Source organism: Diadema antillarum, unplaced genomic scaffold, assembly GCF_040938485.1.
Source record: "Diadema antillarum isolate AM-2024a unplaced genomic scaffold, OU_Dant_1.0 scf00000008, whole genome shotgun sequence".
Lineage (NCBI taxonomy): Eukaryota > Metazoa > Echinodermata > Echinoidea > Diadematoida > Diadematidae > Diadema > Diadema antillarum.
The window spans coordinates 5,518,003-5,530,939 of record NW_027270897.1 but is presented as its reverse complement, the minus strand read 5'-3'; the positions used below and the strand labels follow the sequence as shown (position 1 = coordinate 5,530,939).

The following is a 12,937-nucleotide window of genomic DNA, read 5'->3' as shown; positions in this document are numbered from 1 at the left end:
AATGGTAGGTTAGAATCTGGGTTCATTTTGACAAACGGAGGCATGAAGTGTCAGCACTAAAAAGGACTCACAGAGACCACAGTTGTTCATAAGAGGACGACAAGAATGTCGATTTCTGTATTTCAAACTGAAGTGGTGGTAGGGGGCAAATTGATCTGGCAGGAATCACAGTCTCATCCCATATTTGTCACAAACTGCATATGAAATTTCAGATTGATGATACTGGGGCAAATAGTTTTTACCATTTACTCGGTAGGTATAAAAGATGCCTATTGGGTTTCAGACACCTTCCATCACCATCTTTTTCTCTCATCTGCTCCCCTTCATCCTTCCCTCCCCTTCACCCTGCCCCCTCTTGGCGGCTTGCTCCATCAGTATCCTCTGTGATTAGATCTTGTTTTATTCATGTATGTGTATTTAACTCTTTCTTTGATGTCAATACTTGTTTTGTAACCACTTTAGTCTTTTTTTTTTACAATGTAATTCTTCGTGCAGTTCAATCTTATGACTGCGAGATATGAATATTTCAGTAAAATGACCATTTATCTATCCCTCAAAAATCATCCTCCCAGGCAAAATGCCAACTGGCGTGCATGTATGTGTATTTTACTCTTTCTTTGATATCAGTACTTGTTTTACAACCACTTTTGTCTTCTTTTTTAACGATGTAATTCTTTGTGCAATTCAGTCTTATGACTGTGAGATATGAACATCTCAATAAAGTACCATTTATCTATCTAAAACCTACCTCCTCCAAGGCGAAAGGCTAACCGGCAAGCGGCGGAAGCCATGCTGGAGAAGCTGAGGGACAACAGGCTCCTGCAGTCCTACCTGCAGGAGGCCGAGGAGCTCGGTCTCTGGGTGGTGGAGAAGATGGTGGTGGCCCAGGAGGAGACCTACGACGGTGCCCGTAGCCTCCACTCCAAGTGGCAGAAGCACCAGGCCTTCGAGGCCGAGCTGGCCGCCAACAAGGAGCGTCTTGACAAGCTCAAAGAGGTGGGTGCCCAATGTCTCTTCTCCTTTCCCTGCGAAGGAGATTAATCATAACTTTAACTTTAAGAAAAAATAGCCTTCTTAGTTTAGATTGAAATTTGCATCAACTTTTACTGTGCTACTGCTCTACTTTTTCTGCTTCTATTCAAACAAACAACTTTTCAGGGTGGACTTCACCTCAAGGGTATTATTGCCATAGGAAAGCCATGAATAATATTTTTTGTTTGTTTGTTTATCCCGTTTAATTTGACAAATGCAGCATGGAGATGAACTCATCAAGGAGAAGCCGGAGACGGAGGAGGAGGTGAAGGCCAAGATCGTCGACCTGGAGCAGCAGTGGAACGAGCTGGAGAACACGACCAAGGAGAAGGGCAAGACCCTGTTTGAGGCCAACAGCCAGGCGCTATTCTCACAGGCCTGCGACGACATGGAGCAGAAGATCATCGACCTCGAGACGGAGCTGTGCCACGCAGACGCCGCCGGCGACCTCGTCACAGTCAACAACCTACTCAAGAAGCAACAGGTGCGCAGAAGTTCCCCGATGACTTTTCCCATTTTTGAATTTGTAGTCAAATTCCTGTTTGGCTTCACAAGATGATTAATTAAGAAGCAAGCTGACTCTCGTTAAACAAACAGCGATAATTGCAGAAATTGCTCAGGCCTTCTGTAGGGGTATGCTATACTTTTGTTACCATACTCGACGTATAAAGATATGGAGGATGTGATTGATGCTAGATATTTTTGTCCAAGAAGCACTAATTTTGTTTTGTGTTTTCATCCATTAGATGTGAATTCATGCATCAAGCCTTAACGATGTGTGCAAATACCATCAATAAATCTGCTTGTGTGAGGAAAAGTTGTGAAACAAAAGGAACCATAAAATCTTCAAACGCTTGTCTTTGATTATGGAAAAAGATAGTAAACTGTGTCTTAACCCATTGGAGACTAGTCCTGAGTATACTTAGGCAGGTGCCTGTGGGAAATGTGTGTTATAGCAAATTCAGCTTGTCCTCAGCGGGTTAATCACCAAATGATGTATTAGTGTATTGTTGAGAAATATTTAGAGCGATAGAGGGGGACATATTTGACACTCTTGATTCTCCGCCCCCACCCTGCCCATCTCCGCCGATTCCCGTCTCCAGGTGTACGAGCAGTTCCTGGTCATCAAGCAGGAGGAGGTGGAGCAGCTACAGTGCCAGGTGGCCACCCTGGAGAATGCCGAGCACATCGAGAAGGTCACCGCCAAGAAAGAGAACATCGCCGCGCGCTTCTCCAACCTCTCCGACCCACTCAAGAAGAGGCGTGAAGAGCTCGAGGCGCAACAGCAGGGCTACCAGGTCTTGCGCGATCTCGACGACGAGAAGGTGAGTCGCACTGGGATGTTTGTCGCCCTCGTGTGGTGATATTTATGGGGGGGGTGTGAGGGAGAGATGATACTAGAAACTGATGAAGTGGTGATTTTAAGACTGTAGGACAAATTTTTCTCCAGAGATGAACAAATGAAAATTTGTGGATTAATTGAGATTTATATGAGTGAAGTCAGGGTCTTAAGAATAAAGGATTTTTTTTTTTTAAGTCAACAGTCTGTTTGATGTGATGACTGTACAGTGTGTCAGAACTTTTCCATCACAACAAGGTACAATGGCCTCATTTCTGCATAAATATCCCCCTCCCCCACCATGTTCTCCTGTAGAAACTAAGAGAACAAGACCAGTCTTTGTTCATCATCCACTTGTGTTTCCCCTCTACAAGCTCACTGACATTCCCCCTCTTCCCCCTTTTCCCGCCAGATCTGGGTGCAAGAGAAACTGCCGCTCGCCACTTCCCAGGATGTTGGCAACAGCTTGCAGGTGGTGCAGACCCTGCAGAAGAAGACCAACTCGCTCAATGCAGAGGTGGACGGCCACGTCCCGCGCCTCGAGGAGGTCATCGAGCGTGGCAAGGCGATGATCGAGCAGGGCCACCCCCAGTCAGAGTACATCCAGGTCAGCATCACGGAGCTGGAGGAGCACTTGACCATCCTCAAGTCAGCCATCACCGAGCGCAAGGAGAAGCTGATCGACTCCACCAAGGCACAACAGGTGTGGAATCACCGCTAGCTTCCTTCTTTGTTTATTTGTTTCTTTGTTATCAGCAAACTAGTGCTAATGATTTGTGTTCTTACACTAGTTAATAAACAATAAATACAATCCAAATCATTGTTATTGTGTGTGTGTGTGTGTGTGTGTGTGAGTGATTGTGCCAATATTTATTGATATGCTGTCACGGGTTTGTAAAAAGAAGTAAAAAGATTACTTCGGTGAAGTTTTGATGAAAGTATGTGTGTTACTACCCACAGTTTTGATAATTCAATTCTTCATGTAAATTAATTGTTGCAAGCAAGGGGTAATGAAAAAAAAAATTGTGAATATACATTGTACATTATTTGTCAAATTATTCCTTGTGGTTTCAGGCTGTGACCATCTTCCGCAAAGCTTCTCTTGTTCATTTCTTACCAGCACACGTATCCCTTTCATGTATCCCAGATATGTGGAGACTTAGGTGAACTATCCAATGACTGCTTCAAATTGCTGTCAGACAGTGTAATTTTATCGCCATTCTGTCATTCAAACTCTCGTGGGGATTTATGATTTGTGACCCTCATCACCACTTTGTCCCCCTCCAACCTTCCCTCCGCCCTCCACCCTCCCTTCCCCCCGACAGTACTACTTCAATGCTGCCGAGGCCGAGGCGTGGATGAGCGAGCAGGAGCTGTACATGATGGGAGAGGAGCGGGCCAAGGACGAGGCCAGCGCCCAGACCATGCTCAAGAAGCACGCCATCCTGGAGAGCGCCGTGGAGGACTACGCCGAGACCATCAACGAGCTGTCCCACGAGGCCAAGCAGCTCATCGACGAACAGCACCCGCAGAGGTATTCGTCGCTTCAGAATATTTGCACAATTCTGTGTGTGCCACGTTCACATGCCTTACGTCTTGCCAACTTCGCATATTGTGGTGGTTGTCTTTTTTATGGAAAAATAGAAAAAATGAATGGGGCCATATTGAAAAAATGATTTGCAACCAGGCGATGCTGAGATCAAAATCAAGTGATATCGTGGGCAGATCAAACTTCGCATATTTTGCTGAAATGTACAATGGGGCACAAACCAGTCAATGTACAGAAAAATTTGTTTTTTTCATCGACTCCACCGAAGTTCCAGAAGAGAACAAATTGACTAACCCCTCTCTAGCTGAAAAAGAAAAAAACATTCCTAACTTTGAGGGGTTTGTGGGGAATGGACCCTCTCATGGACCTCTTTGACACATTTCACTTTTAGTTGAAATTTTCACCCTGTCTTCATTATATTTATGCACTTTAGTTGCTGCAATATCCTCCTTAGGAACTATGTAAGGAATTAAGTGCAACTACTTTAATTATGCATTGCCAATCACACAAATGATTTTCATGATACATCTACTAATTGATTTGAAATGTCTGCATTATGCGGGCATTTGTCAGTAAAAAAAGGTAGTTGACATTGTTTATCATACACATTTCATGATAGGTCACTGAGTACTGTATACGCAATATATTTCGCGAGTCTAAATTTTTGCGAATTGGGACTTCACAACAATTTCGCGAGTGGTTAAATTCATGATCGTGGGGTCCTGTACTGAACAGAGAAATGTATACACGTACATCACATTCATATCGGCATGAGAGTCAATATTTTTGTGTGTTTGTAATTTCGCGAATAGCAGCTAACTTGCGAAATTCACGAAAATAAAAACCTTGCGAAATATTCGGCGTATACAGTATTTTCATCCCATAGAAGTTGTACTTGATTAATACTAGATAATACATATTGAAATTCTTACAACACTGTCAAGAGTTTGCAGAGGATGGATGCGTCATCTTTTAGGTGTAGAAAGGCAGTATTTATACTGTATGAATTCTACAAAAGATTAATATCCATGTATTATGTGTAACAGATGACAGAAATGTGTTGGTGTCAAAGTGCTCATTGCATAATTAAAAAGTTTGGTTGAGATCACTAAAATGAATCTAAATACTATCCATCGATCGCAGCGACCAAATCGCAATCCGTCAGTCGCAGATCGACAAGCTGTATGCCGGCCTGAAAGACCTGGCTGAGGAGAGGAGAGCCCGTCTGACAGAGACCACAAAACTCTTCGAGCTCAACCAAGAGGTCGACGACATCGAGCAGTGGATAGCCGAGAGGGAGGTCGTGGCCGGCTCCCACGAACTCGGCCAGGACCTGGAGCATGTCACAGTAAGATGCTTAAAATTTGTGCCGTCAGACTTGACTTTGCTGTCATTTGAGACATCATCTTTTCAGCATAAGAGTCCAAGAGTTTTGCATTTGGTGCACGTAGTAAATCTGGTGTGTAGTGATACAGAAGCTGATGATATTGATTATGCTGGTGAAACCTAGTGAAATCAGCTCCTGTGTCCTTTTCAATTATATCTTGTCTGAAGCTCTTGGGAGTTTATATACAAGGAAATCCTTCGTCTAGACATGTAGAAATAAAGGCACACTTGTTTGACTCTTGTTTGTTAGTTTCTTTGCTCTTGTTAGGAGCATGCAGTTCCTTTATTTTCAATTCAGGCCATATATTAAACAATTTATTGTTGAATATCATTACAGATGCTTCAGCAACGATTTGCCGAATTTGCCCGCGACACACACAACATCGGAACAGAGAAGGTGGCTCACACCAACAGGACATGCGACAAACTCATCGAGGACGGCCACGCAGACGCGGCGACCATCGCCGAATGGCGCGACCAAATCAACGAGGCATGGGCCGACCTGCGAGAACTCATCGAGACCAGGACGCAGGTTGGTTTGCATTTGAGACCCTCTCACAATCTGTCCATAGTCTTTCCTGACATTGTAGCTCAAGAGCATCCAGCAGAGTTTACTGTGCTCCCATGCATACTTACATCTCTACACCGTCAATATTGTATATTTAAACCATGGTCCTATTCTACTCTGCCAAGTCCTCATTGCTGAAGCCATGTATGTAATTATCATATGTGAGAAGAATGCACTTTCAAGAGACAGATACTCTACAAGCTGCAAGATAGAGTGGATTCTCAGAATATATCTCTTCAATTAGATACATTAAGAGAGAAAAAAAAAGGAACAGGTTCGTGCTTTCTCTTCAGCTACATTGCCACAGTTGCTGATTTTTACTGCATTGCAAGTTTGAATTTGTTTAGTAGGCTCAGATGAAAACCTTGTGAGCCCTACAGTAATTATCACACCATAGTTTTACAACATTCCGCTCTCAAGAGCAATGGAATGATTTTATGTAAACAGAAAAGGTCTGAAAAATTGTGTCATGGTAAAAAAATAATAATTTGCATTTGAATATTTTCTGTGCCTGATTACTGATTTCTATTTTTCTCTTGCCTTCCCACCTTGTTCTTCTCCAGATGTTGGCTGCTTCGTACGAGCTGCACAAGTTCTTCTCCGATGCAAAGGACGTCCTAGAACACATCCAGGTATGGTGGTTGTTACTTTGTATCAAGTTATCATTGAATCAACTGTGGCGAATTGACCAACTTCCTTTGCAAAGATGTTTGAATCCTGGAAAGTATTCAGGTGCTAGACTGTAGATAGCCATCAGAGAACACTGCATTGCGGAGTAAGATGAGAGTGAAGTCTTTTAAACTTTTTTATTGCAAGCTCTCTTCCTATCTCTTCCTCTACTTGGAGTGAGAAGGCCGTAATGACTAAACAAGAACGTATGTCCTTTCTGTCTTCTTTTTACTTGATTGACACCATTCTACGACAAATGTCAAGCAGAGGGGGATACAAAAAAAGATTGCATTTCACAGAGGCACTGCCATTTGCCCTCAAAGCTGTACCAGTTCTTGATTAGAGGAGCACAGGCAGTGACGTCTCTGTCAGTCCTTCCTATCAAACAATGTTTCTCTGACTACCCAAATCCCAACTGTCCGTATGATATCAGATAACAATGTTTGTAATGCCTTGTAAATGATTGTATGCATGACAAGTTTTGTTTTGTTGTTTGTCTTTTGTTTGTTTGTCTGTCTGCTTGTGTCATTGCATCATCATCTCACGGCCGTTTGCCACGCCCCCTTCTTACCACGCCCCCTTAATTGTCTGCGTCGATTTGACAGGAGAAGCAGCAAGAGATGTCCGAAGAGCTGGGCAAGGACCAACAGTCGGTGGCCATCCTGCAACGCAAGCACGTCTCCTTCCAGAGCGACCTCAGTGCACTCGGAAGTCAGGTGAGACAGATTGGACAGACTTCCCTTTAAGTTCTCATCTGCGTGGAATGTCATTTCTTCCAATCCTCTCCACAGTTCGTCTGGCAGGAGAAATGGGATATTTTGAATCATAAAAACACAAATTTTGAGTTGTCATCTTGAATCTGTCATGAATCATTGCAGTTTCTTTCTGTCACTGGCTCATAATCAAGTAGCAGATGACAACTGCAGCTGCCATGGCAACTGCTTATGCAACAGATACTCAGCTCTGAGCATCCTTGATGTTGTTGCTGTGGTAGCAAGAATCATTTCAAGGTAGTGCTGTATTCTTCTGCAGGAGAAATTAGTTCGTTGGTCAGGAGTGATACGGACATTATATTTGCACTGATTGCAGTCTCTGAATCTTTTTATTATGTCACTCTCCATGTTTAAAGAAAAAACAGAGTATATGCCAAAACGTTAAGACTATGCTTGCATTGTCATCCCTCTGTAATAAAGACAAGATTTGAATTTATTTGAATTGATACTTGTACAGTCAAGAAGTTCTGTGACTCTTTGGTCACTCACAAGAGGGTAGACAGATATTGTGAAACACTTGATCTCTTCTCCACCCCAGGTCAAAGATGTGCAGGATGAAGCGGGCCGCCTGCGAGCCGCCTACGCCGGAGACAAGGCACGCGACATCGACAACCGCGAGAAGGAGGTCGTCGACGCCTGGAACGCCCTCAACGGCTCCATCCAGTTCCGCACGGTGCGACTGGACCAGACTGACGAGCTGTTCCGGTTCCTCAACATGGTACGGGCGCTCATGATGTGGATGGACGACATTACGCTGCAGATCACCACCCAGGAGAAGGCCAGGTAAAAAAAAATCAAAACACATATATAGGGGGAACTTTATTTTCAACATTTTGTGATATAGCAATCTAGCCGTATAAACTCCCAACCAACTTTGGATATTGTTTTATCATCACACTTACTTGGTCAAGAAATACCTTATAGAGGATCAACCCAGTGTTATACCGCTATGCAGGTGATATCAGCTGGGTTCATTTGTTTTCATGTCTGTCTTGAATGTGGCAGGAATCGCAGCATTATTTCCAGTAGGTTTCAACAAAGTTTGTACACTATACTTGTGAGGCTTTAGCCCATTTCATGTATCGATATATAAGTAACTTGTAATCTATAGTATTGTTTTATTGTTCTGTTAAAGAACCATGAGATTGGCTTTACCATGAAAGCCAAATAATCTCTACATATTTGTATATTTGTGGGATTTGATACAGAATGGCTTCTACCTCACTCGAAGAGCTGCCAAATTTACTTGATTCTACAGGAGGCTCCCTGAAACTTGTACAGACTCTCAGGCCTCGAAATAGGATTTTGGAGGGGCAAGGCCATTTAGAAAAGGGCACTTTTTCCAAGAGGCCAGGGCACTTTGGTCAGTCAGAGGGGCACCAAGGCCACATTGGAAAGGGCATGTTGGGTGTTTATGAAAAAAGAAAGAAGAAAAAAAATGAGAAAAACAAACAAACACACACAAACACACACACACACACACACACACACACACACACACACACACACACACACACACACAAAGTGCAACACACAACAAAAACCTCTTCCCTACAGCTGTAACACATTCCCGATTTCCGCGTTTCTATCAGGTGAAACGACATTTTTTTAACAGGAATAAAACAACAGTAGGTATTGATTGAAACTTGACACCCTTTCAGGCCAGCCAGGCCAGGCTACTGTGTAACTTCAAAGCAGATTCCGACAGCTGGCTGGCAAAACCACATGGCAAAGGAATTTGCGCGCGCGTGTGAATTGCTGGATGGAGGGCCTGGGGCTTCGACTTGAGCTATATCTTTACTCAGTAATTAAACATTCTTTCCCTGTTCATCTCCAACACCCCAGACAGTTCATGACCTCCAAGAATGCGCCAGTATACGTGCGGTTTCTTCTGTTGATTGGTCTCTCTCTCTCTCCACCCCTTCCCATTTCCCAGTCTGGCAGGCACTGGCAATCGTGGGATTTTTCTTTTTGCTTGGTGAAGTTGGTGTTCATTCTTTACTACTCTATCTGAATATGCGCTGCCTAGCTAGTAATGTATTCTCTATGGCCGCCGCTGTGCTGCGGAGGCAGTCTAGTCGGGACGGTAAAAGCCGGTCGGGCGTACATGTACGTACACGTCATCTCGTATCTCGGAAAGATACTTTGAGTTTGAATCAGATATACTGGGACGCGAGTGAACTGAAGGTATGATATTTGAGATCAGGAAAGTTGTTCAAGCTTATTAAAGTGTAGACTTTGAGAAAGGGCATATTTATACGTCATAAATAATAACTTTCATTCCCCGTAAAAGGGCACCACGGCCCCAAGAAAAAGGGCACATTTTTTTTTGGCCGTAACTTTGATAAAAAAACAAAGGGCATTGCGGCCAACGAGAGGGGCACCGGCGGCCGTGGCCGTCGGTTAAAGGACAAGTTCACCTTCATAAACATAAGGATTGAGAAAATGCAACAATATTAGTAGAACACATCAGTGAAAGTTTGAGGAAAATTGGACAATCGATGCAAAAGTTATGAATTTTTTAAATTTTTGTGTTGGAACCGCTGGATGAGGAGACTACTACAGCTTGTGAGTCATATGCGTACAACAGTATAAAGAAAATGTAAAAGAAAATTCAACATATTTTCACTTTTTTCGCATAATAAAAGAGCACTTGACTTGCCTCTTTCTAAAGGCAGGGGGAATAATATTACCCATAACATTTGTCGGTAACGAGTCAGGGAATGTGTACTTTTTTCAAAAGATGGAATTTTGTGAAATTCTCTTTATATTTTCCTTATATTGTTGTACGCATGTGACATCGTACACTGCAGTAGTCTTCTCATCCAGCGGTTACTGCACAAAAACTTTCAAAAAATCATAACTTTTGAACGGATTGTCCAATTTTCCTCAAACTTTCACTGATGTGTTCTACTAATATTGCTACATTCTCTCAATCCTTATGTTTATGAAGGTGAACTTGTCCTTTAATTCGAGGCCTGGACTCTTGATTTTCTGACAACAGAATTATAAAAGTCTTTCTGAATTGGGAGTTAATTTTGCCTGGCAGGATATATCTAAAGCACAAGTATCTCCCTAATTGCTCTTTAGAGTCCCCCTTTTTTGTCACCAGGCAAGTGTATGGAAGAAACCAGAGAAGCATATGACGGCATTCATATTCTTCCAAGGCGACAAGAACTGTCCATTATATGCATATTTTCTGTTTCCCCTCTTCACACCCCCAGGGACGTGTCCGGTGTCGAGCTCCTGATGAACGGCCACCAGAACCTCAAGGCCGAGATCGACACCCGGGACGACAGCTTCACCAACGTCTTCACCATGGGCAAAGACATGCTGGCCAGAGATCACTACGCATCCAAGGAGGTGAGTGTTTCCCCTGCAAGGAATCATTCCCTTACCGTGTTCTTGTGTTGTGTGGTGTGTTGTGGTGTGGTGTGGTGCAGTCATTACCCATGACTTACATTTCTCTTGACCCCATGATGACCGAAGCAATGCTCTGTCACATGCTAATGTCAGTTTGTTTTTCAGCTAGTTCTCCTTCTCCACTTGTACAAATAAAATTATTCTGAAAAATCAACACTGTTCTTATCAAACTATGAATAAGAGTACCTAAGAGTACTTGAAGGAATTTGATATAATTTTATGTATGCAGGAAAATACATCTTGTCATACCTTAAGGTTCAAGTGGAAGAGACCATCATTAAGCAATGTGCTTCTGTGGAATAACGGCCTCTGGGTGAATGGTATTTTGTAATTGTCTCTTCTTAATGCCAGTGGAATTTAGAGAAGGTAGTACAGTGAGAGTAGATCAGCATCTCTTTCTCTCCTGTGACTTGACAGTAGTTTTTTGAATGCCATTCTTGAAATCCTTAGCTGTGAAAGATAAACAAAAATGGAATTTTAGATTAAAATATAAAATCAGTTCATGCCCTTCGCCATTTTTATCTCTTATTTGTTTGTGTGTGTGCCTGTATCTTGATATGAAAGCATAGCTTTCTTCTAAACACAAACTTGTGATCTGATGCTAGTTTCTAGAATTTTCACACATCCATCAACATTTGTAGAGATCTCATTGAGCCTCCTGAATTTGATTTTGTAAAGAAGTCGTCTGGAATGATTGAATAATGAATGATGAAGAACAACAAACTCCTCTAGGTCCATTCTCCTTTGAAATGGGATCTGAGCATGTCTTTACCCCCCCCCCCCCCTTACTTCCTCGTCACAGATCCACGCCAAGCTGGTGCAGGTTGGTACCAAGAGGCAAGAGATGATTGGTGAATGGGAACACAGATGGGAATACCTCCAACTCAGTGAGTACCCTTCACCTCGTCTTGATCATCTCCTTCAAACAGTTCCGTACTTTAACTATTGATGTCACATTTCGTAATGTCACTGTTGTGTTTCATGCCCAAAATATTGTGCTGTGCAAATATAGTGCACATTTATATTTTTTTGTGTGTTTAAATTTCCACAATGTTGTGTACATTTTCTCGATATTTGTATTTCATCCAAAAATAATTCTGAATCATCACACTGGACGGAAAACATTGATTAATTGGCATACAAAAATATCCCAAGATCCTGTAGATAAGTGTACCTATGTTGGAATAATCCGATTCCATGTCCATTTCCATTTATTTCATTTTCAACAAAGAGTGACAGTGTACAAAACAAAGCCAAGAAAAGAACAAACAATATAAGAATACAGATTGACATTGGTATTTACAGACCATAAGCACATAACCCCACCTGGATGTGACAGAACCCCTAAACAAGTGTACCATCAATTTAGTTATGCCCATTATGTTAGTGTCAGGAATGTACAGACTAAATGACACCTTTTCATGTTTGTGTGCTTGGACGTAAACTGACCCAACCTGAAGCATACAAGTGACATTAAATATATGCTGTAACCTAACCCAGTGAGCTTGTACCATCAAAAGTTCTGTGGAACTCACTGTTTTGCCTTCTTTTTTTTTCTCGTTAGTTCTGGAGGTCTACCAGTTCGCTCGAGATGCTCACGTGGCTGAAGCGTGGCTGATCAGCCAGGAGCCATACCTCAGGAGCGATGACTATGGAGTAAGTATTCATGATTGAATTTTCCTTGTCTCATTGTCTTAGACTACCTGAGTATTTTGTAGATCATTCAGCTGGAGTTATGATCAGTAATGCAGCATACATGTGGATTATATAGTCTTAGAATAGGATGTGAGTTCTGTGTGTGTGTAGTAATGACAAGACATTTTTTTTTTCTTTGGTAGGGGGAGAAGGTTGTAGATACATGGCAAAACTATTCCTTGGATGCATGGAATTATTCATTTTCTAATAGCAAACTGTGTTATCAAGGCATTTGTGTCAAACAAGTCTTTTGAACGCCAACTGCAGTTCTGGCAGTTCTGGTGATACATATTTTACAACTTGAATCATCTCTCACATTCACAGTGTTTTTTTAAGTTTTTTATGATACCAACGAAGAACAAAAATGGGGAATATGATAATCAATCTTTTGACACAGGAAGACAATACACAGTTATTATTAGTAACATGTGAATGAATGCTCATAGTCAGAATGCTCAGCATTGTAAGAAGGAATGTTGTAGTCTCCATGAATGTGATACTTG

General features: G+C 42.3%; 1 protein-coding gene across 1 annotated transcript in view; it reads left to right on the top strand.

Moving 5' to 3' along the window:
• The window catches only part of LOC139719068 (spectrin beta chain, non-erythrocytic 1-like), a 78,244-nt gene that overhangs the window by 58,570 nt on the left and 6,737 nt on the right, over nucleotides 1-12,937 (top strand). Inside the window, exons 22-34 of the mRNA XM_071630513.1 lie at nucleotides 759-996; nucleotides 1,253-1,516; nucleotides 2,136-2,357; nucleotides 2,784-3,074; nucleotides 3,697-3,905; nucleotides 5,064-5,268; nucleotides 5,644-5,838; nucleotides 6,438-6,506; nucleotides 7,149-7,259; nucleotides 7,855-8,099; nucleotides 10,541-10,679; nucleotides 11,542-11,626; nucleotides 12,304-12,395. Coding sequence (XP_071486614.1) covers nucleotides 759-996; nucleotides 1,253-1,516; nucleotides 2,136-2,357; nucleotides 2,784-3,074; nucleotides 3,697-3,905; nucleotides 5,064-5,268; nucleotides 5,644-5,838; nucleotides 6,438-6,506; nucleotides 7,149-7,259; nucleotides 7,855-8,099; nucleotides 10,541-10,679; nucleotides 11,542-11,626; nucleotides 12,304-12,395 — 2,365 coding nt within the window. The remainder of the gene's footprint in view (nucleotides 1-758; nucleotides 997-1,252; nucleotides 1,517-2,135; nucleotides 2,358-2,783; nucleotides 3,075-3,696; nucleotides 3,906-5,063; nucleotides 5,269-5,643; nucleotides 5,839-6,437; nucleotides 6,507-7,148; nucleotides 7,260-7,854; nucleotides 8,100-10,540; nucleotides 10,680-11,541; nucleotides 11,627-12,303; nucleotides 12,396-12,937) is intronic.